The sequence below is a fragment of the Myotis myotis genome, unplaced genomic scaffold (genome assembly GCF_014108235.1).
Source record: "Myotis myotis isolate mMyoMyo1 unplaced genomic scaffold, mMyoMyo1.p scaffold_m19_p_17, whole genome shotgun sequence".
NCBI classification, from domain to species: Eukaryota; Metazoa; Chordata; class Mammalia; order Chiroptera; family Vespertilionidae; genus Myotis; species Myotis myotis.
Window position 1 is genome coordinate 8,597,282 of NW_023416321.1, and position 24,662 is coordinate 8,621,943.

General features: G+C 37.3%; 1 protein-coding gene across 9 annotated transcripts in view; it reads right to left on the reverse strand.

Annotated features, from left to right (window-relative positions):
• Positions 1–24,662, reverse strand: part of CDK12 (cyclin dependent kinase 12) — an 81,157-nt gene that overhangs the window by 30,530 nt on the left and 25,965 nt on the right. For 3 of the 9 annotated variants that reach the window (XM_036339128.1, XM_036339125.1, XM_036339126.1), the window contains exons 7-13: positions 22,026–22,082; positions 21,606–21,707; positions 15,646–15,723; positions 14,294–14,410; positions 13,227–13,358; positions 11,337–11,548; positions 9,188–9,640 (exon numbers count right to left, since the gene is read on the reverse strand). In XM_036339128.1, coding sequence (XP_036195021.1) covers positions 9,188–9,640; positions 11,337–11,548; positions 13,227–13,358; positions 14,294–14,410; positions 15,646–15,723; positions 21,606–21,707; positions 22,026–22,082 — 1,151 coding nt within the window. Of the gene's footprint in view, positions 1–867; positions 5,024–9,187; positions 9,641–11,336; positions 11,549–13,226; positions 13,359–14,293; positions 14,411–15,645; positions 15,724–21,605; positions 21,708–22,025; positions 22,083–24,662 lie in introns of those variants that run through there. The other 6 variants (XM_036339119.1, XM_036339124.1, XM_036339122.1 and 3 more) reach the window with 6 other exon arrangements.

A 24,662-nucleotide genomic window follows, 5' to 3' on the forward strand; every position in this document is an offset into this window, starting at 1 on the left:
GGTAAGGGAACAATCTTAGACTTTAGGGATTCAAAAGCAAGCTGACAACCCTCATTACCACCAGCTTTTGAAAATTCAATTTCTTCCTAATTTCTGGTGTACCCTGTAATTTTGTATAATTGCTAACCCCATTCATAATTTCCTGATACCTATATCTCCCCTCTTCCTGTCTCTTGATGGGTTTTATCTGCTCTCTGCCTACTTGTACACAACTAGCAGGAATGCAACACATACTACAAGAAAAAAATTAGTTCTGTGTCCTAAACCATGAAAGAGAAGGGAGAGCAATTATCTCCTCAGTTGGAGATAGTTAAGACTTTGGAGACGACAGGAATTTTAGCCTTACAAATAACTTTCTGAATTGGCAATGTATCCAGAAATCTCAACAGTGCTAGAAGACTAATTACCATGCTGACCTTACTCATGGTAACACAGGACTGGTCAGGGGTGGTGGTGGTGATCCTGGTTTAAGAGACTATTCTTCAATCGAAACACCCTCTTACCAACTTCCCTGGATGACAGTTGAGCTCAAACCCACTTACCTCTCCCTTCAGGAGGAGTCAGGGTACATGAAGCTCAACTTTTTTGATGGCCTAGTACTACCATTATTTGTGTAACTGTTTTCTACTTTTTAAAAAATGACATCTTACAGTTTTCCCCAACTTTTAAAATTTTCTTGTTCCTAGTCTTGTGTTTTGAAACACCTCTTTAAACCGTGAGGACTTTTATTTTGGTAGTTTATGAATCTGCAGTGATTCTGCGACAAAGAACTCCTAAGATAAAGTGGAGGGGGAAAAATGCCTTCCATACCTAATTGGGTTTGCTCAGAGGTAACAGATTAAGAAGTAAATGCAATGGAGCAAGTGATATAGTAACAGGAAATATTTAATTTTCCAATCTCCACTTTCCATTTTTATAAACTCAAAGAAAAAAATTAATATATTACAAAATATCTGTACACAGACAAGGTACACCCGATGGGGGGCAAAATCAAGAGAGAAAGGAATACAGTGTCAGGAACCTAAATCAGGGAGAATGAGGCGGCAACTGACACTTTTCTGATATAGCACTCTCTCTCAAAACCTGCTAGTAACCATTTTAGTACTGTAACTATATATGCATATTATATATATATATGTATATATATATATATACACACACACACACACGTATATACATATATATATACACACACACACACACACACACACACAAGTGGTTGGATGATGTCTATGGCATAAGCTAACAGAAGTTCTACTTACAAATTTGTGCTAACTGCCCTGCTTTTAAACATATAGATCTGATGTCATTTTCAAATCCTTATCATTCCTATAGAAAGTTGAAAAAACTAAGGAAACTGGATCAAGCAAATTTGTTTTCAAAACCAAAAAAATAACTATGGTCAAACAAGTTTTGTCTCATTCATGAACAGAATCAGGTTTCTCATCTGTTCAAAATAATGTATTTAATGGACTTAATACCTCCCATGGTACAATACTTAAACTGCTTTTGAATGTAATTTATAGTTTTCTAATAGTCAAGTTGAAATTCTGCCAAACCTTTACTTCCATTATGTTTATAGATAACACAGCTGAAAAATTAACAAATACCTTTTCTTCCTCCACAGATTCCAGGATATTTAAGTGAGTTCCTTTTTTCCTCTGCTTTTAGAAATAGTCAAAATTACCAAACTTTCCCCGCCCCCCCGTCCCCCCCCATTTTAAAGGTTAGACTCCCAAAATGGGGGTCTGGGGTTGAGATGGGATCATACATACACATACACACACACACACATACACTCACCCCCTTCCCTAGTAGCAGGGAATGATGGAGACATAAGCATATCATTTAGAATATTTGGCATAATTAAAAATAAGGTGTGATAAGGGGAAGAAGTATTATTGATGACTGCTGATAATCAAAATATAATTAAAATGTATAGAAAATTTTATTCATATTTGATGGGAAACCAATTTTTTTCCCCATTGAATATGTACTTCTGAGTTCTTTAATCAAAACTGGGAAAGTGGGGCTCAATGCCTCAAATTCAAATATTCTAAAATACAAAGGTCCATGTCTGAGGACTAAGAAGTCAACAGACAAAAGGTTCAGATTCCATGGCCGGTGTGGCTCAGTTGGTTGGGCATTGTCCTGTGCACTAAAAGGTTGCCCGTTCGATTCCCAGTCAGGGCACATGCCCAGGTTGTGGACTTGATCCCCAGTTGGGGGTTGTGAAAGAGGCAGCCAATTGATGTTTCTCTTTCTCCCTCTCCCTTCCTCTCTAAACATCAATACAAAATATTGAAGAAAAAAAAAAGTTTAGATGAACTTTAATGCAACATACCAATACCATGTCAGTGAACCTAGCAAATCTAATTGGACATATTGGTATAAAAAGCCATCAAAGCCAAAATGGCTAGTAGGTTCTTTCTCATCAACGTTTGGCCCTGAGGGCAAGGCCAGACCAAAACCCAAAGAATAAAGAAATACACACACCAGGAATCTACCTATTTCGGTGACAGGGAAAAATAATCTTCATGTAAGTATCTGAAGAGGGTTCTTCTTTCATTTCTCTAAAGTTTTTTATTAGTGCATCTTTCTCTTACAAGTAGTCTTTAATTTTTTAATGTAAGAACTTGGCATTGAAACATGAAACTTCACTTGAGTTCTGAAAACTATTCAAGATGCTGAAGCACATTTGCCTTTTCTTTGTAAAAAAAGGAGCTAACCTATTTTTCACAAATGTCTAAGTCTGTGCAGATAATTTATATAAATGTGTATGTTCCTAGAACACATTATATGCTGGTACTCACATAGAAACAAAAGCCAGAATGAGAAGCCTCCCGTTATCCCACCCTGAAAGCCTTTCCCTTTTCCATTTCCTCTTTATAATAAGGAAAAATACTTGCCATGAGATCATAATTTCACCCCTTTTACCAAAACCCAATCTCTCCAGAGGAAAATCCCTAAAAGAATTGGCAGGATATACATGCAGAGATGTGTATATGTCAATACTGTTCGTTCTTATGTTCTGCTCTTTCAAAAGTATTTTCTTAAAAGGTCTCAGGTATTGAAATATCTTCAGAAAAATATCTACCCTAAACTAATTACATTTCCATGTATTTTCAGGATGTTTATTTTCTCTTTGACAATATTAAAATGCTCTGTTTCAAAGGTTTGGGTTTATTTTTTTACATAAAAATATATGTGTAAACAGTATGCTAACTGCTCTTTCTAGTCCTCTAGGTCTGAAGGCATCATCTCTAGTCCCAACTCAGCAGCAATGGCCTAGGCTGTCTGCACTTATAAATCAACTTCACCATCAGAACATGGTTTTAAAAAAAAACGAAAAACATTTTAGAATTGAAGAGTTACAGAGAACAAAAAAGGAGTTTGAATTTCCTTTCCTTTATTTCAAAAAAGGTAAAGAATTATCCCAGGTTCTTGGGCATCTCAACGATTAATTTTTTTCCAAACAAATGCCTCAAAAAGAGACAAAGAAAACCTCTATGAAGATGGGGTAAAAAAGGAAAAAGATGGGATAAAGTCTACCTACTTGCCCAAGAATGCCACTTTCTACAACCTGCTTCATATACAGGAAAAGGGGTCATGTCTTTTGCCAAAACAGAGCAAACTTTAAGGATGAGTAATTTATTTGGAAAAAAGGAATGTTAAAGATGCTCAATGGGGGAAAAAGAAGAGTTTACTTGAAAGCAAAATGTGAGGTGGTGGAGAGGAAGGAAACATTTATTTAAATCAGTCAGTCACTCTTTGCCCCTTACAGCAAAAGCCTAAGAGCAGCTCAAATTTTGTGAACACTATTCTTTCTTTAAAAAACAAAACAAAAAATCCAAAAAACTAAATTCAAAAGAACAAAACATAAAAAAATAATCCTCAAAACCTAAAGAGCCTCTTCCTGGGCCATTTCAAAAAACTGAAACTGTTCTCTTTTTCTTCTGCTCAAGATGTGCGGGCAATGAACTAATAAAGCGTTTACTTTTCCATTTAATGACCCTCTCCAAATTCTCTACTTATATTTACTAGGTAGAGCTGAACTAAATGTTCTGACTATAACCAACCCATCCAGGGGGAAATGCTGCCAACATCATTATTTTATGTCTCGTGCTTAGTAGCAAGTGAGCAAGGAATACAATGAATAGCTTTGAAATAGCCAAATGCAGAAGATTACCTCGCTCTGGCAAATGATTTCATTAAAGGTTCAGAGGACTGGATGGAGGATGGACAGGGAAGGACTCTTTCAGGACACTGAAGTCTCTGGGTTAGTAAGGAACTCCTCTCCCTCTTCCCCCTCTTGGCGGGACTCTTGTAGGCCCCCGATAGAGTTTTCCATAAGCAGAAGACTGAGCTGGGCCCCCCCAGTTAAGGCCTGCTCCTGAGCTGCTGGCTCCACTGGTTCCTGGCCCCAGCTCCCCAAAGTTTTGCAATTTGGTCTCTGCATGTGCCACAGAGTTGCTGCTTCCCTCGGCCTTCAGGAATGGTTGCCCGACCACTGAGTGTAATGCTAAGGGGACCCTGGCAAAACGGAGGTCCTGGTCCCCTGGAAACTGCACTGACCCTGTACCCTGGTAACTGCTGGACTCCCCAAGGTGGCTCACAGAGCCTGAGAAGGTCCTGTTCTTCACCAGGGTCTGGGCCAAGGATTCTGTCAAGGCTGGACCAGAGTTGCGTTCATCAGTGTCAGTGGCACTGAACCCTGTTTCAGGCCCATCAGTGTTTCCGTAAGTCCTGTTGGGATGGGGTCGGGTAGAGTATTCCATTGGTCTCAAGGCCTGGTGCTCATGTGGCAGGTGGCCAGGAGGCTCTGCTTCAGGCTGGGATAAAAGTTGCAGCAAGGCGGCTGTCACGGCTGGGTTCAACTCCTGGGGGACGCTGGAAAGATCGCCTTCAACCAGAGGGGGTGGAGGTGGCGGCGGTGGAGGTCCGGGGGGCTCAGGGGGCCTCTTCTCTGGTGGAAGAATGTGAGGAGGACATGCTGTGGAAGGGTTACTTCTTTTAACACCATCTTAAAAATCACATGTGATTATAAACACATACATACATACACACACACACACACACACACACACAAATACTACCCAACATAAACATATATCAATACAAGTAACCAAATATATATAAAAGAATAAAATCTCGGGATCAGGAAATTTCAATTTATAAATAAAATCAAGTGATTAAAAGCAAAACAGTTGCATTCTGGATCTAACAGCTGTTGTAAAAAGATCATATGTTTCAAATATTTTTCTGATTTTTGTCTGAGATTTCCTCCATTTCCTTCTTTAAGGAACTGTTCTAATAATGTAGGCTGTTGGCAGCCTTCCTGACCCTTTTTGCTGTTGAATCAAAACATTAATGAAAATAAAGTAGAAAGAAGGAAGATGAGAGGGAACAATATACATGCTGTGGTCACATTTCTAAGACATAATATTTGCTGTACAATGGAGACCTTGCATGGACTTAGCTAACACATTTTACAGAATGCTTAATAATAATAATGTTAACACCTGAAATAGAACTTAAGGAACATACAAGAGAGATGAAATAAAGTAAAAAACCTTTCATTATCATCATGTATAAATATACACTTGATTCTCCAAACTTCAGTCCCTCTCCCCATAACCACATTTTGAAGAATGGAATATTAACCACCATACTGTCATTCAGCTTCCTATGTTATAGTAATTATAAAGACCAAAGTAATCTATAATAACTTTTTTTGTTTCCCAACCTGCTGCATTTTTTCCATGCTATAAGAAAAATTACTATAGCAATGTCATGCAGAATGGGCTGTTGATAAACATCTGTTTATCTCGGAGACAGTGACAAGAACTGAGTATTTAGAAATGTATTAAACTAATATTATACTCTGTCTTTCCAAAGATCTTTGTCTTTCTAAACTCCCCAGACTTTTTCCCCCACTGCTGGCTAAATTTGCCCAAGCATGCCAATCACTGTCTGAAAATGAACTCTTGCCAAGACAGCAGGGTAGAGATATAAAATGGCATGAGTTTGAGAACATAAAAAAACCAAGTACAGTCAAAACAGTACATTTAGAGAGTTGGAAGTTACCCTGCTGAAAAAAGGCGTAATGTTTTGGGATATCTTCCAAATGATTGATTTTCCGTTCCCTATATTTTGAAATATACATATAGTCAATTCTTATTATCTGAGCTAGTAATATAATGTCATTCCTCAGACAAGGAAAAAGTAGTTTTTAGTTATAATTAGATATTTTGGTAGCATATTTACTACAATTATATTTTGCAAAGATAAAAAAGTAAGTATGAGCATGCAGATGAAAACACTACAAAATTGTGAAGTTATGCAGTGGAAGGATGAGGTCAGATGCTCTATGTAACATACAAATAAGGGCGACCAACAATCCCAATTTACCGAGAACTGAGAGGGTTCCCAAATTGCCAACTTTCACTTTTAAAATCAGGATTGCACAGAGACAAGCTGGTCACCCTATATACAGTACCTGCTCAAGTAACTTGTTGACACACTGGCTGGTTGACTAGGTGGTAGGAAAAATGAATTTAAGGACAAAAAAATTAGCTATGGAAAGTTAGACATCCTAAAAAAGTAGACATCCTAAAAAAGGAGAGCTAACTGAACATACAAACATCTATAGACTTCAGAGATTTTTGCTGCCAATGCTACATATCTCACTACATAAAAACATCACAGTACTGATTAGTTTTTAAAGTATTTTTTGGACAATACATGAAATAGACACCAGGTTGTTGTTGGTGGTTTCTTTTTTGTGTGTGTGTATGTGTTTATTTTTAATGCTGAGAAAAAATGACTTTAAAAATACCCAACTGCAAAAGTGAGCAAAACTAAACTTAAACTTTTCCAGATATACTACTATTCACATTTAAAGTTTGTCTTTTATGTAATTAGCCTAGTTGTTTCAGTAATATAAAGTCATATTTTGAGCTCAAATTTTTTACATGTATGAGGATGAAAACTATTTCAAAGTAGCAAAAGCAGATGGATTGTAAAAAACTATTAAAGTAAGGTTAATAAAACTTTTGTTTTTAATCCTCACCTGAGGACACGCTTTCATTGACTTAAGAGAGAGAAGGAAGAGAGAGAGAGAGAGAGAGAGAGAGAGAGAGAGAGAGAGAGAGAGAAGGGAAGAAAAGAGAAATATCGATTGGTTGCCTCCCATATGAACCTGTAACCTAGGCGCGTGCCCTGACCAGGAATCGAACCCACGACTTTTTGGTGTACAGGATGACACTCCAACCAACTGAGCCACCCAGCCAGGACTAATAAAACTTCTTAAAGGAATTAAAAATAAAGATCACATTTAAAATATCATACTGTTGTAAAATTTAGTGTTAACAATATTGCCAATCTTTAACAGTCTGTACTAATGGAAGGAGGTGTTAATGAAAGGTACAAATAACTTTAAAACTTTATTTGACTCATCAGTTTTCAACCATAACCCTTTCCCAACAAGTATAGAGACGCTAAACAGTAGCCAAAGTGATAGATTTTCACCTTCTGCAGCTTATTTAGTCTGCCCTCTGGTGGAAGTACTAATGAACAGTAAAATGGCCGAAAGAGGCAGCAGGGGACAAACAACAGGAGACACAGGAGACACTAGCTGGTTAATCCAGGGGTGACTAATAATTAGGAGCGGCATTTTTATTCTCCTCTGAAAAGTCAAACCAACAATTGTTTTTACCATAGGCTAGGCCTTAATTTTGGTTCAATTTCATCATTTAGCTGATAGCTTGTTGGCTCAATTATTGAGTGAATTTCTTTCAATCATTATGCTATTAATTTGAACCACTTCTTTCAGGTATTTTGATTATAGCTAATTTTTTTTTTTTTTTTGCGGGGGTATGAGAGATGATACAAAGAGGCCTCCTTTAATTCTAGATTAGCTTTCTCTGTTATTCCATGTCCTGGAGTCAACTGAAATCAGATGACAGAATAGCAAAGTGAATTAAGAAACACATTAAAAGGGTACACAATGCTAAATTCTGGCTCTGCCAATAATATGGTTCCAGCAGTGGGACCATCGACAGGCTTTTTTTTTTTCCTTTTCTTTTTTTTAAATAAGCAGGCTAATTTAAATTTGCTGGATTGCAGTTTCCCTATCTGTAAAATATAAGGGCTAATTTTATTTATGTTATCTTCCAGTTTTAAAAAGCTTTACATATGAAAAGTAGCTTCTATATTTGACTCTATACCAGTGGAAATAAGGCATATACTTTCTGCACCATCCTATATGAAATGTGAATGCAGGACCCTGAAGTTGAAGGTTAGTGAATCTCTTCAACCCTTGTACCGCTTCTCATTCCCCAATTCATGGGCTCTTCATGGACAGCAAAAATTTCCAAGGAGTTGAAAACACTTTTAGATAAATAAAGATTTTGCAAACCGACTGAATCAAAATTGATCAGAACTTCTTTTCCTTCTAATAAAGTGCATGCTGTGGTCATGTGCGATCAAGGTATAACAAACGTATTTCCTTTTGTAAGTTTTTTTTTCTTTATATAATGCTCATTTCCTAAGCTAAAATCCATTCAATTGCCTCTTTCAGAAACACATATTTTGAAGGAATCACTTTTATATGCTATTAATTTTTGAAAAATAAATGTACGGTGTTATCTATTTAGAAATATCCCAAAAAATAAATGTATGGTGTTAGCTATTTAGAAATATTCCCAAATTATTCTTCATGAGATAACAATGAGGTTTTATTAGGGTTTTCTTGAATAAATCTTCCAAGCAAGACTCTGGTATCCAGCATCCACTACACTAGAGTATCACTGCCTATTTGCACAATCTGATGGTTTGTTTGGAAGGCAGATTTTCAAGAGTTAGTTGGCCACCATACACACAGTAGTTCAAATACATCACTAGCTATGGTTGTGGTTTCTGTGGGTTAGAACACAGGGGCTTTACTTACCTACCTCCTAAGAAATGGAAAAACAATCAGTATATGAAAAGGTGCTTTGAAAAGCTTTGAGACTTAAATAAAAGAAGCCAGACAAGAAATACATCACTTGTTGGTATGTTCTCCTGTAGACTAGGTTACAGAAAAACTGAAACCGATGCCATTGATGTGAAAAAGAAAATGTTAAAGAGATTTTTAAGAGGATCAACAGCACCTGAGCTCAATGAGATTCATGACCGGTCTGTTTACCTGCTGCCTCCTCCTGTGGCATTGTGGGAGTTCTTCGGGGCCCCTGTAGCCCACTGTTCTTGTCACTGTTGTTTTCCTCCAGGTTGCCTGCTGGCTCCTGGGTTTTCATCAGCTGACTCAAGATAACTGCCAACATATTCTGCATGTCAGCTGGTGTGCTTGAAGCTTCAGGGGTCTTCTGTTCTGCTGAAGGCTGGACCACTGAAGCTGGGGGTGCCTCCTTCACAGATTCCTCTGGGGCCATGGGTTCTGAGTCCTGCTGCTGGGAAGTGGCTTCTGTTAGGGCACTGATAGATTGGTTCAGGGCCTCCAGCTGCTGCTGTATCTCAGGGTTGGAGTGGATGTTAAGCAGCTGTACCATTTGAGGGATGCTCAGGTCAGTTTGGCTCTGCAGCAGATTTAATAATACTGCCAATTCACTTTGATTCAATTGTTGTGTGATGTCACCAAGGCCTGTGGAGAGAGTGAAGCCAATATAAGAGGATGAGGCAGGACAAAGACCTCTGCATTCTTCAGTTGGGAATAGCAACTTATAATATCCAGTGAATGAAATTTCATGAAAAATGTCTCATTTTTCATGCCTCAAATCGTCATGACACAATTTGCTATTCTTTTATTTTAATTTACTGACTTTAGAGAGAGGGAATAGGAGGAAGAGGAAGAGGGGGGAGAGGGAGAGAGAAACATGGATCTGCTACTCTACCCATCTATGCATTCATTGGTTGCATGAGCCCCATCTAGGAATGGAACCCACAACCTTGGGATGATACTCCAACTGAACTACCCAGCCAGGGCCACATTCTGTTATTCTTTATATTATTGCTTAAAAATGCATGGACTCGCCCGGCTGGTGTGGCTCAGTTGGTTGAGCGTCCCATGCACCAAGAGGTCACTAGTTCGATTCCCAGTCAGGGGACATGCCCGGGTTGCAGACTCAATCCCCAGTAGAAGGTGTGCAGGAGGCAGCTGATCAATGTTTCTATCTCTCCCTTCCCCTCTCTCTAAAAATCAATAAAAGCATTTTTTTTTAAAGTTCTAAAAATAAATAAAAATTCATGGACTAACTCAAATATCTCTGTATTGTAAGTAAAAGTTATTTCTTTAGCCCTAACCGGTTTAGCTCAGTGGATAGAGCGTCGGCCTGCGGACTGAAGGGTCCCAGGTTTGATTCCGGTCAAGGGCATATACCTTGGTTGTGGGCACATCCCCAGTGGGAGATGTGCAGGAGGCAGCTGACAGATGTTTCGCTCTCATCGATGTTTCTAACTCTCTATCCCTCTCCCTACCTCTCTGTAAAAAAATCAATAAAATATATATATATATATTTTTAAAAAGTTATTTCATTTAACCTTTATTTATCCCTAGAAATCTGGCAATTATTCAGGGGTGTTTATTTTTAAAGCTTCCTGGATGATTCTAATGTGTAGCCAGCACTGAAAATTACTGTTGTAGGTGGACAGGGAAGGGAAAGTGAGCCAAGGAAAAAATATCTATAGTTCAGAAAAACTCATAGAAGCATAACCAGTGGACATAAGACATTGGGGGATAGGGGAGGCTAGGGGATTGTCTAGGGCGGGGGGATAAAATGGACACATATGTAATACCCTTTGTAATACTTTAAGCAATAAAAAAAAAAAAAAAAAAAAAAAAAAAAAAAAAAAAAAAGAAAAACTATTGTTCCCGCAGAAGAACTACTTTGTTATAATAGTTCATTATTATACAATTTTATATATATTTAAATCAGATAACAGTCTACAGAACTAACTACATTTAGCAATTGTGATTTAACATCATTGGTTTCTAAGGTATTATCAAACCAAAATATACAGGACTTCAAATTATGTTTTAGAGATCCATGGTGAAGTAACCTTAAATTAAACTTGGCTCACCTAATTCACTGATTTATACCATACATCTAACTGAGATATAGTATTCCTTACTTCAGGAATAGAAAATACATCTATTGTAGTTCTAGACCACAGGTACAAAACTTGGTTTATCTCCTTTTCCCTATAATCAGACCACCAACCTCTTTATTAATGCTTCACTGACTAAAAATTAAAACACACACACACATCCTTGCATTTAACCTTTAAAACCTGCCAAAATGTGCTTAAAAGAAGCACAAAGTCTCTATCCCAACACTGACCTATTGTATCCCCAGCCACAGGCTCCACCTTGACAGGAGCAGGCTGTGGTGGTGCTGGGCTATTGTTCTTCACAGGCTCAGCACCTGTCCCTGAGGTAGTTTCTTTTCGAGAGGCTTTGGATGGAGGTGGCTCTTCTACCACAACACCACTTTGTCGCTGCCGTCGCCGTTTCTTACTCCATAATTCATGACAATCCTGCCAGTGGGGGAGGCTGAAAAAAGACAAAGCAAAGGGGAAATGTGTGTGGGAATTTGGCAGTGAGTAAACAGAAGAAAGAGGGATTAAAATGGGAAGGCAAAGAGCAGTGGGAAAGGTAAAGAATAAGGAAACCATAAAAATAACAAGAGAAGTTAGTAAATAAATAGTAATAGTGTAAAACGAATCATGGCATATAATAGTCTGAGGAAGTAGAAGTCCAAAAGCCTAAAAGACTTCTACAGTGAGAAATGAGGATTTTGCTAATATCAGAGACACACCTGCTATAAAAATGCTCATACTCCTGCCAAGTAGTTAAGTCTTATAGTTCTTGCTTGATATAACAAGAATAAAAGAGAACTTTATTGGTCAAGTTTCAGGTGGGAATAAATAGCACGGAGATGACTGGCTTGTTAATAGCTACAAAGAGTCCAGGCAAAGTGGTGATTTAAATTTTGGAATAACATAAGCATATCATGATGAAATCCCCTCTGTGTAAAATCAATTTATGTATTACTTGGTCTGTGAAGATAAAAACAAAACAAAACTGGTTCATTCTTCTTTCTGCCCACTGAATTTCCATTACTGGATATTTTAATTTATAGGGTTTATTAACATATTTTAATATATTTTCAGACTTTCCCATGATAATGCAAACAGTCCTAGTAGATCAAATCTTACTACAATAAGGATTACCATAACCAAAAATCTCTCTATTGCAAGAGTCCCCAAATTTCAGTAAAATGCTTTATGTATTTCAATCAATATTTATGTATCAAAATTTTAGTGCAGTAAATTTCTTTGGAACAATCAGATTTGTAGTTAGTACCTACTCATGTACTAACATCCCATTCATTTCTTTAAGGTAGTCTTTCTGTAAAGAAGAAATGTCCAAAAATGCTGTCAGTGATAAATGTGAAGAGACTTATTTGCCAGAATGTGAGATGTGACTGTAGAACTCTGAGGATTTTGGAGAATAAGGAAATTCATAAAAGTCTAATGAAAGAGCCAAAACCGGTTTGGCTCAGTGGATAGAGTGTCGGCCTGCGGACTGAAAGGTCCCGGGTTCGATTCCGGTCAAGGGCATGTACCTTGGTTGCGGGCACATCCCCAGTGGGGAGTGTGCAGGAGGCAGCTGATCGATGTTTCTCTCTCATCGATGTTTCTAGCTCTCTATCTCTCTCCCTTCCTCTCTGTAAAAAATCAATAAAATATATTTAAAAAAAAAAAAGTCTAATGAAAGAGAGACACCTTCAAAGACCGCATTTTCTAAACTCAGGACATCTGACCTGACAGTGATGCAAACTTAAAATTAGCACTGTCCTTGTAAGTGTGGAATATACATGGTCACCATAGACATAGGGGATTCAAGCAGATGGAATAGTTAATAGCAAAAACTAGGAAGAAATATGTTCAAAGAGGCTCTATATGAAAATATGCTGGGATCCAGGAACACAAGATAGCTTGAGTCAAATTAGAATAAATATATCTAAATCTATGCCTTGTTTTTAAAAAAACACACAACATAGAGCAATAAAAGCTCTTATCAGTCATAACCCTATTTGAGGATACCGCTCCATTTGGCATAGGACCATTTGCAGTTCCTCTTAAATGTCTATTACTTTGAGTTTCTCATCTCCTAGGGTTGGGAAGGAGGTTTAAGGTCACTACATGGAGGATCCATCAGCACTTACTCTGGAGGATCCATTTTGCTGGGGTCGACATCTTTAAGGAAGTCACTCTGTAGGGTCTGCTCAGCTGTGCAACGTTTGCTAGGATCTAGTGTCAGCATGTGGTCCAGTAAATCAAGTGCTGCTGAAGGAATGCTGTGGGAAGGAAGAGAGAAAGGACAAGTTCACAACAACCACATAATTCTTGAGCCTATAACCTTGTGTCAAAGGCTCTGAATTTCCAGTTTCACATAAAACTGTGGAAAGGGAGTTGGAAGGAGGCTAGACAAGCAAGCAGGTTTTCTTCCACACAGGATTTTTTTTTTTTTTTTTTACATATTTTTATTGATTTCAGAGAGAAAGGGAGGAGAGAGAGGAAGGGAGAGGGAGAGAGAGATAGAAACATCAACGAAACATCAATGATGTAGCTGCCTTCTACAGGCCCTACAATGGGGATCAAGCATGTGCCCTTGACTGGAATCGAACCTGGGACCCTTCAGTCCGCAGGTCGACGCTTTATCCACTGAGCCAAACCGGCTAGGGCTCCACACAGGATTTAAGTACTATAACAGGCTAGAAAACATGAAGCCAGCAATTACATTCTCTTTTTGTCTTGGTAAGATCAAAAAGACTGAAAAAATATATATAATGTTCAAAATAAAATGGTTTTCTATCATCTAAAGCAGTGGGCCTCAACCTTCCTAATGCTGCAACCCTTTAATACAGTTCCTCATGTTGTGGTGATCTCCAATTTCATTGTTACAAATTGAACCTAATTAAAGCATAGTGATTAATCACAAAACAATATGTAATTAGATATGTGTTTTCTGATGGTCTTAGGCGACCCCTGTGAAAGGGTCGTTAGACCTCCAAAGGCATCACAACCCACAGGTTGAGAACCGCTGAAAAGCCTTCAAAAGAGAAAATTACCAAAAGGCAGTGACAGAACTTCGTTAAAAATAAAATGCTTTCTTATGATGTGTTGCCATAATAAATTGGGACAACACTAACTTCCTAGGCCAGGAAAAAGCAAGTCCAAACCAAACACCAATCAAACATAGAAAACAGATGCACATTTTTGCCAAACTCACAAAGAGAATTCTTCTCGTAGACGCCTTCTATATTGCTTCTTCGGTTTCATGGTATTGAAGTAAGGCAGCTTGATAACATCAGGCCACACAGCTGGACAAGGGCTACCACAGAGTCGACTGAAAACAAAGCAGAAAGCAAGAACAAGGAAGTAAGTGCGTCAGCATCATGAATTCTGGAGATTCTAGAAGCAGAAACGATTACCTCCCAAGAGCTTATTAAATTAGAGGGCATGCAGAAAGAAAAACCTGGCCTTACTGCTTTAAGGACAAAAGGAATAGGACAGAAAGAATTGGTTACAAGATAATGAAGAGAAAATACTGGTACAACTATCTAAAGCAGGGATGGGCAAACTTTTTGACTCGAGGGCCACAATGGGTTCTTAAACTGGACCGGAGGGCCGGAACAAAAGCATGGATGGAGTGTTTGTGTGAACTAATATAAATTCAAAGTAAACATCATTACATAAAAGGGTACGGTCTTTTTTTTTCAATAGTTTTATTCATTTCAAACGGGCCGCAGTTTGCCCACGGCGGATCTAAAATAATCCACAACATATTTGGTTTCATAAACATGTTTTTAATCCTCCACAGAGGTTTTCAGTATCAATTTTGTCCAGTTCAGTTAGTGTTAATTACAAAGGGCTGAGCTGGTCCTAAAATGTCCATATAAGAAAAACTGGCAGAAGAGAGCCCAAGACTGAACATTTTAATGGAAAATTGAGTTTACTTCATAACAAATAATAAGTTATATGCCACCTTTTAAAAAGTTTACATTAGCCTGCTATATTCTTTCCTTTAATTTTATTGAATAAAACAATCCAAATTCTATCCCAATCCCAGGTCTTCCTGAAACCCTCTATTACAGGTTCTATTTCATAATTATCTGTTTACATGTTTTATCACTTATTAAACTCTGAGCTTTTTGAAGGCAGGGACCTATCTTATTTATCTCTGAATCCTAAAGTTTAACAGAGAAAGGAAATTATTACAAAACAGATTCAATAAAATGTGTGCTAAATAAATTTGATCTTAATTAACCTAAGAATGAAATAACTATCCTGAAAATGGCATGCTTTTACATGAAGAATAAAAAACATGCAAAGTAAGACCTAAAGAGTAGGTGGTAAAAAATCAATAAAATATTAAAAAAAAAAAAAAAGAGTAGGTGGAATACAACTTCTTTACATATAGAGCACATGACAAAATATATGGTAAATCTGACTGAGGGAAGAGAAACTTACTTGGACATAAGGAGCATAAAATCATTTAGTAAAATAACTGAAAAGTGTTAGGAATTAGAGGATGTGATCACCTATCACACCTGGACACTCAGAGCACATGCACAGCTGTACCTGATCAGTTCTAGCTGCGCCAGCTCCAGATTAGCTTGAAAAATAGGCTTCTTTGTGAACAGTTCCCCAAGGATGCATCTAGAAAGAGTAAAACTGAGAGGTCAGAAGAGAAATCCCTAGAAGCTATTTATAGTGTGTCTCAATAAACTTTTATGGTATATATACCAGGTTGTAAATTAGCCCTACACTGCAGTGTCTGAGTTGCATAAAAGAAAGTATTTCTTGCACTAAAACTAGACAGTATAAAGGATTTAAATTTACCAGCAGGTAAAAAAAACCCTTGCCACCTATAAAGGACAGCCTATATATTAGCAGAAAAAGGGAGTCGAGTCCTTTCCTTAAAAAAAAAAAAAAAAGAGTCCCTTTATAACACTTCCATTGTAAATTAAGAAAAATAAGACTAAAAACCCCACACTTCAATTTTACAAGGATGCCCAGCAGTTCCTATAAAGAGAATATGTATTAGCGTTGTTCATTTATCTGTTCTATGCAATGTGCCCTATACCAGCGGTTGCCAACCGGTGGTCCATGGACCACTGGTGGTCTGTGAGGTCCGAAAGGTTGGTGACCAGTGCCCTGTACCATAGTCCTCTTAGCACTATTTGTTTTGTTTTTTTTTAAAAAAAGGTTATTGTCATAAGCCAAGATCAGTTTCAATAAGACTCTTAGATACAATATGCTTAAATACCTTTATCATTTTGAAAAAGCCTTTCAAAACTAGATTGACATATTTACAATCTCCAGATCTCTCTCCAAAAATTACTTTTTATTTATATAATATATATTATATATAGATATATTATATATAAGTATATTATGTATAATATATAATAAATATTTATTACTAATAACTAGAAAAATTAAACATAATAAAAATTATTATTTATTACAACATGAAAACTAGTAGCTATTTTGTGGTGGAAGGCAGACAACACCTTAACCAAATGATTCAATAAAATGTGTGCTAAATAAATTTGATCTTAATTAACCTAAGAATGAAATAACTATCCTGAAAATGGCATGCTTTTACATGAAGAATAAAAAACATGCAAAGTAAGACCTAAAGAGTAGGTGGAATACAACTTCTTTACATATAGAGCACATGACAAAATATATGGTAAATCTGATTGAGTGAAGAGAAACTTACTTGGACATAAGGAGCATAAAATCATTTAGTAAAATAACTGAAAAGTGTTAGGAATTAGAGGATGTGACCAAAATTAACATCACTAATAAGAAGCAAACAAATGTGATACTTGAAAAGAACACGTATGGAGTATTCCTGCCAAAAATTCATAACCTGAACCTATTGAGTAACTAGTCTTGTATTCTTAAAAAATGTAAATGTCATGAAGGACAAAGAAATATTAAAGAATTGTTCCAGATTAAATAATGGCAACTAAATGTAATGCATGATACTGGATTGGATCCTCTTATCAGGTAAGGTATTGTTTCCAGAACATTGTTGACAAAATGAGGATATGAAATGTAAGCTAAAGCACTCTATTAAATATAGTGTATCTAACAATGTTAAATTCTCTGAATTTGATAATTGTACTGTGATTATCCTATATAACAGCGGTTCTCAACCTGTGGGTCGTGACCCCTTTGGGGGGTCGAATGACCCTTTCACAGGGGTCACTAAGACCATCGGAAAACACATATATAATTGCATATTGTTTTTGTGATTAATCACTATGCTTTAATTATGTTCAATTTGTAACAATGAAAATACATCCTGCATATCAGATATTTACATTACAATTCATAACAGTAGCAAAATTACAGTTATGAAGTAGCAACAAAAATAATTTTATGGTTGTGGGTCACCACAACATGAGGAACTGTATTAGAGTCGTGGCATTAGGAAGGTTGAGAACCACTGCTATATAATAAAAGGGTTAGATGCAAATTGACCCCAATGGCAGAATGACCAGGAACGACCAGTCGCTATGATGAGCACTGACCACCAGGGGGCAGATGCTCAATGCAGGAGCTGCCCCCTGGTGGTCAGTGCACTTCCACAAGGGGAGTGCCTCTCAGCCAGCAGCTGGCTCATGGCTGGCCAGCGCAGTGGTGGCGGCGGGAGCCTCTCCTGCCTCCGCGGCTGTGCTAAGGAAGTCCAACTAATGGTGGGGAGCGGGCCTAAGCTGTTAGTCAGACATCCCCCGAGGGTTCCTGGGCTGCCAGAGGGATGTCTGACTGCCAAATAGGCCCTGATCCCCCGGGAGCAGGCCTAAGCGGGCAGGTGGACATCCCCCAAGGGGTCCCGGAGTGCGAGAGGGCGCAGGCCAGGATGAGAGACCACCCCCTTCCCGAGTGCACGAATTTTTGTGTACTGGGCCTCTAGTTTAAGAGAAAATCTTTGTTCTTAGGAAATGTACATTAAATATTAAGAGGGAAAGGAGCATGATATATACAACTATTTTCAAATAGTTCTGGAAAAAAAATGCAGTATATTTATAAACACATTTTATTCTATGTACATATTATATATATGTATGTACATCATACATGCAAATGTGGCAAGATATTAAAAATTAGTGACTCTAATATGAATGAATCTCAATATAATTATGCTGAGTAAAAGATGCAAGAGGAAAAAAGAGCATACACTGTATGATTCCATTTGTATAAAATTCTAGAAATGGAAATCAATCAATAGTGATAGAAAGCAGAACAGTGATTGCCTAGGAATGGGATGGTGGGGACAGGAGAGAGATTACATGGAAACTTTTGGAGGTGATATAAACTTTTGATGGTTTCACTGGTATACAATATGTCTAATTTAAATATATACATTTTATTATACACTTCAATTAAAAGGTGAAAAAATTTTAACAAATCTAAATAAAGGCTATAGTAAAGTTCTTTGTACTGTTCTAGTAACTTTTCTGTACATTTGAAATTATTTCAAAATAAACTTAAAAACAAATGGAAAAATTTATATAAATACTTTATATTTTTTTGTATGTGTGAAATACTTCATTTTTTAAAAAGTGGGAGCCCTGGCCAGGTGGGTCAGTTGGTTGAGCAACCATGTATCAAAAGGTCGCAGTTTCAATTCCCGGTCAAGGCACATGCCCAGGGCTCAATTCCCAGTAGGGTGCATGCAGGAGGCAGCTGATCCATGTTTCCCTCTCCCTTCCTCTCTCTGAATCAATAAATACATATTTTAAAAAAGAATCTTTTCTCTAGTATGTGCGTTGAAATGAGATTTATTCAAAAATACTCACAAAACCAATGTTTACATAGTTTCACTTTAAAATTATCTGGCTTGATTAAATTTGAGAAGGCAAAACAAACCTAGCTCTTAAAGTTATTAGTACCTTTCTATTTGTATTTGTTAACCTCAAATGACAAATTCTTACGAACCTTATCAAGAGATAAAAAAGTAAAATAAAATTTAATTCTGTTTCTAACATTAATTGCCAAATCAAATTCCAAATACAGTGCTGTCACAACTGATAAAAAAGGCTGAAGGAAAAAACAAACAAACAAACCCAGCTGTGTTTTTAGACTCTAGGTATAATTTGTTGTACTAGTCTTTCTAGTTTCTCCCCAGAATTTCAAATTGAACTGCTCTAGCGAGTCTCTGAAAAGAGCATTCTACAAAAGTATCTTCAGAGAAGACTACCATGGATCACCAAAGTAGTAAGCGCACATCAAAAGTCAAATAAAATCTCAGTTCAATGAGTCACTGGGCTTTAAAGAAAGTCTAATTTTCTATAATTTTAATTTCAAATTTTGTTTCTGTGGCTTTTTAAATTTCAGTTTCCAGTTCTTTGGTGGGGAAAACATCACTATGTATCCAACACTTTGCTACTGCACTAACATGGCAGGTTGCAGAGACTAAAATAATAGTACCAAAAGAGCTATGAACTGTGTCCGCCCCCCCCCCCCCCCCCGCAACCTGCATCTTAATGGAATGGGACGTTACCTTTAGAGTCTAGTTGTGACAATTTAAATGCTAATACTGTTAAAGCAAATAGTCTAGAACACAGACACATCCAGCTTGAATCAGTTTATTTAACTAAAGCTTCATTTGATCTGAGTAAGCTACCACAGAAATTATATTCTCTTTCTCCCTCACCCTTTTGAATTTTGAAATAAAACCCTTGCAATGCTCCTTTTAAAGAATGAAATAAAAGGAAAAAATGGGGAAAAGTGTTATGGTCCACTGTAAGTATATGTATGTCAAAATCCTAAAGCATTCAGGTCAAGGACAGTGGTATGTATGCATAAATCATACAGCATAAGAAACAATTAATGAACATGGGCCATGTAAAATGTCTATTCCTCTCAGAAACAAACTGTAAATATTATTTTCAATGAAAAGGAACTAAGACTCTTTAGAGAAATGGCTGATACAAGGTCTGGGGAAGGAATCAATAGGATGAGCCTGGGACCAGAAAACAAGGAAGGCTAGACTACTATGAATGTATCAAAAAGACTCAAGAATTAACCTGAATAAACTCTCTAAAGACTGGACAGTTTGAACAGGAATAAGGATGATAACTATAATGGATTAACACATATCAAATATGTTTAATCCCATGAGTTCGTAATGAAACTAAAAAACAAGCCCTCAAGCCTTCTCTTTGGTTATCTTTAGAGAATGCTAGAAAAACCACCTCTTTATCTTGAAAATGGTAAATAAAAGAATTAAACCTTTATCCCTACCTTTTCCATATCATTTGTACCTAAGGTTAGCCAAATAGATATGTTATCTTTATTCCAGAAAGGAATGATATAATTAGAATATCACCATCACAAAACAACCACAAATGAATTAATGGATGTGGATCATTAACAGCTGATAACATTTCAAAAAGAGAAAATTATATGTTATGTAAAGTGGTGTATATATGTGTGTAAATCTACCCTAGTAGGAATAAATATTTTACCAGAATTGCCTATATAAGGTGATAATAAAAAGGAGACTAGCCCTAGCTGGTTTGGCTAAGTGGATAGAGCATCGGCCTGCAGGCTGAAGGGTCCCAGGTTCAATTCCAGTCAAGGGCACATGCCCAGGTTGCAGGCTCAATCCACAGTAGGGGGCGTGCAGGAGAAAGCCAATCAATGATCCTCTCTCATCATTGACATGTCTATCTCTCTCCCTCTCCCTTCCTCTCTGAAATCAATTAAAAAAAATTGTTTTTTTTTTAAAAAAGGGCAGACTAATCTGTAGTGGATTATTTTGCTGTTTTCAAATTTTTACAGATAACGTAGTTACTGCCTGTCCTCTGGGCAGAGGCTCTCACTGCCCCCTCTCCCCCCACTGCAACTCTCATGTACCATTTTGATAATCTGTCAAAACCACCTGTAAAGTAGTTTCAAGGTCAGTGGGTGATTGGGAATCAAACCTAAATTTACTACAATATACAGAAAATGAAAGGAATAGAGAACCATGTCAAAAACAAACAAACAACAACACAAGAATGCAATCAGTAAAATCCAGACTGTGGGAAACTGTACAGAATAAGTGACCCAGTTTCTTCTAAGGAAATTGTCAAGGAGATAAGGGGACTCAAGATAGATAGAGGGAGAATCTATAATTAAAAGACTTGAGATAAGCAATTGCAATCTATGAATCTGATTTGACTGTATATGGATCCCAATTCAAACTAAGTTAAAAGAAATAAAAAGACAATTGAAATGTTTAAAAAGTATCTCTGAGCCAACCATCTTTTTTGCGCTACTGTCCAATGAACGACTAGTGAGGGCAGTACAAAAAAATAAAATAAAATAAATAAATAAATGAAAAGTAGCTCTGATATTAAGAAATATTCAACAACAGATTTCTCCGAAATTTGGCTAAAAGTTTATCCCCATCCTTTTAAACTAAAAAAAAAAAAAAAAAAAAAAAAAAGCTACAAAAATCAATGTAGAGAGAGAACAAGATACAAGTTCAACAATACGTGAGTTACAAAGAAAAGAAAAAGTAAAGGGATCCTTACCCACAGCTCCAAACATCTATGGCTGGTGTGTAACGCTCCTCCCCCAGCAGAAGTTCTGGAGGTCGGTACCACAGAGTAATGACTTTGTTTGTATAAGGGCGACTGAAATGTAAAAAACAATCATGACATAAATTTACAATAGCTTCTGATATAAAATACTTAAACAATTAAATGCAAATAGAAATAGCTGCCAATTGAAGTTGGGACTATCAAAACAACTCCACAGCAACCTAATAGTTCAGAAGTAGAAGTTGGGTTGATTTATTTTAGTTTAAGGCTGATCCAAGAACTTAAGATAGAATTTACTTTCTATAACCTAGGTAGTAATACATTTAGAAAATTACTGCAACTTGTAGGATACTAGAATATCCAAGAATAAAAAGCATTATTTCCCACATGTAATTTTGATAAATGTCTCACCTCTCTTCAGAGTTATAGAGCCGAGCAAGTCCAAAATCTGCTAGCTTGATTTGCCCACTGTAAAACAAAATCAATTATTTTCATAACGAACAGCAATAATCTCCAAATTATACCTAAAAAGTTAACTGTTAATTTAGGAGTTAGAGGATTTACAAAAATTGATTTTAATCTCTGCTTTTAACCTTCTTTCCCAGGTTAAGTCTCTCTTGATTACTCCAGTAACCTTAGGGTTACTAAGCCTTAGGGCTTTTTTGGGGGGAAAACTACTAATTTTTGGATTTGACTCAACTAAATATTTCCTTCATGTCTTGGCAAACAGTGGCTAGACCCTCATGATTAAATACTTATTACAGGGGGGAGAAATGGCTGTTCTAGATTAAGAGAGAATTAAGAGGCCTAACAATTAAATCCAACTCAAAATCCAAACTAAGTATACAAAAGATATTTTTGACATAACTGAAAAAATGTATGGATTGAGTGTTAGAAAATAATCTATATATATAAAAAAGCCTAAGTGACCGTTATGACCGTTATGACGACACAACTGAATGAACGGCTGGTAGCTATGATGCGCACTGAACATCAGGGGGCAGATGCTCAACACAGAAGCTGCCCCCTCGTGGTCAGTGCACTCCCACCCCCAACCTCCCATGGTTCCCCCCACCCCGCCCGCTGGTCGGCCCTGATTGGCCCCGATAGCCAGCCAGGTCCAGGGACCCCACCCGTGCACAAATTCGTGCAACGGGCCTCTAGTAGGTAATAATTAATTTTGTATTTGGGGTCAAATGTAATGATGTCTGTAATTAAAATAACTCAAACAGAGCCCAGCCTGCATGGCTCAGTGGTTGAGCATCGACCTATGAACCAGGAGGTCAGGGTTCAATTCCCAGTCAGGGTGCATGCCTGGGTTTTGGGGCTCGACCCCCACTGTGGGGCATGTGCAGGAGGCAGCCGACCAATGATTCTCTCTCATCATTGATGTTTCTCTCTCTCTCTCCCTCTCCCTTCGTCTCTAAAATCAATAAAAATATATTTTAAAACAAAATAAATAACTCAAGCAGAAAAATAAAAGCAACTATAATAAAATGTTAATTGTATATGTAATTAATTATATTAGTCTCAACTTTTTCTTGTAATTTGACTTTTTCTCATAATAAAAAGTAAACACTGTGGCTATCACAGATTTTTTTCAAACAGGGACAATAGCTTTGATCTGAGCTAACAATTTTTATGATGAATGAGGCCTTCTATCAACATATTAACATCACTTCCTACAACAGGGGTCCTCAAACTACGGCCCGCGGGCCACATGCGGCCCGCTGAAAACATTTATCCGGCCCACCGGGTGTTTTTGCCGCCACTGTGTGCATAGGAATTTGTTCATAGTTTTTTTTAAACTATAGTCTGGCCCTCCAACAGTCTGAGGGACAGTGAACTGGCCCCTTGTTTAAAAAGTTTGAGGACCCCTGTCCTAGAACATCTATATATATAAAAGGCTAATATGCAAAGTGTCCCCTCAGGAGTTCGACCGAGAGACTGGGAGTTCGATCACTTGCTATGATGTGCGCTGACCACGAGGGTACAGCAGGGAACGAAGGAAGGCCCCAGTCAGCAGCCAGAAGGCCCCAATCAGTCCTGATCACCAGCCAGGCCTAGGGATCCTACCTGTGCATGAATTTCGTGCACCGGCCTCTAGTAATGATATACAACTATGACCTTAGAGGGTTTTTCAAACTGTAATATGAAATAAAAATCACTTGGAAAGCTTATTAAAAGTATCCTGAGCCCTACTGCCAGAGAAGCTGATTCAGTAGGTCATAGCCCCAAAATTAGAATTTCTAGCAAGTTCACAGTTATATGTAAGTACTGTGGGCTTAGACTTTCCATCAGCAAAAAAATTAGGACTCACTAAAGGCTCAATTGATGGTTAGCATTTTTTAGCAACAAAGTATTTTTAAAATTCAGTTATGTACATTTTTTTGACATAATGCTGTTGTACTCTCAACAGACTATAGTGTAAACATAACTTTTATATGCACTGGGAAACTAAAAAATTTGTATGATTCACTTTACTGTGATATTTGCTTTATTGTGGTGATCTGGTACCAAACTAGCAAAATCTCCAAAGTATGCCTGTAACAACAAAATTTTACATTAAATCAACTCTAATCATTTCTAGTAAAGATTATGGGCATCTTACATACTTGCTCCAAACATCATTACATTTTAAAGGTCAATTTATAACCAAATTCTGAGAAAAGCAAAAAGGAAGGGAATAGCTGACATGAGTTTTATAATGGGACAAAAAGGGTTCCTCAAATTTCTTGGCATCTTACTCTGAGAGCCTGAGATGGTCCACGACTCAAGGCACATAGTAGAATAAAAGTTAAAATGGCAATTGACATAGTTATGGAAAAATAGGTCAGACCTAAATATCACCAGCACCTAATCCACCCCTTCCCACTACTCTCAGTAAATGACCTGCATTGAAAACAGAAGCCATCATGTTACCTATAAACTTTTTGCACCTATAACCTTCTTCCCCTTCCTTTAACTACAGAACAAGTTTGGCAATCTCTTCGCCTGTTCAAGGCTAATCAACACCTACATTTGTGGCTACTACCACCTGTGGCTTTG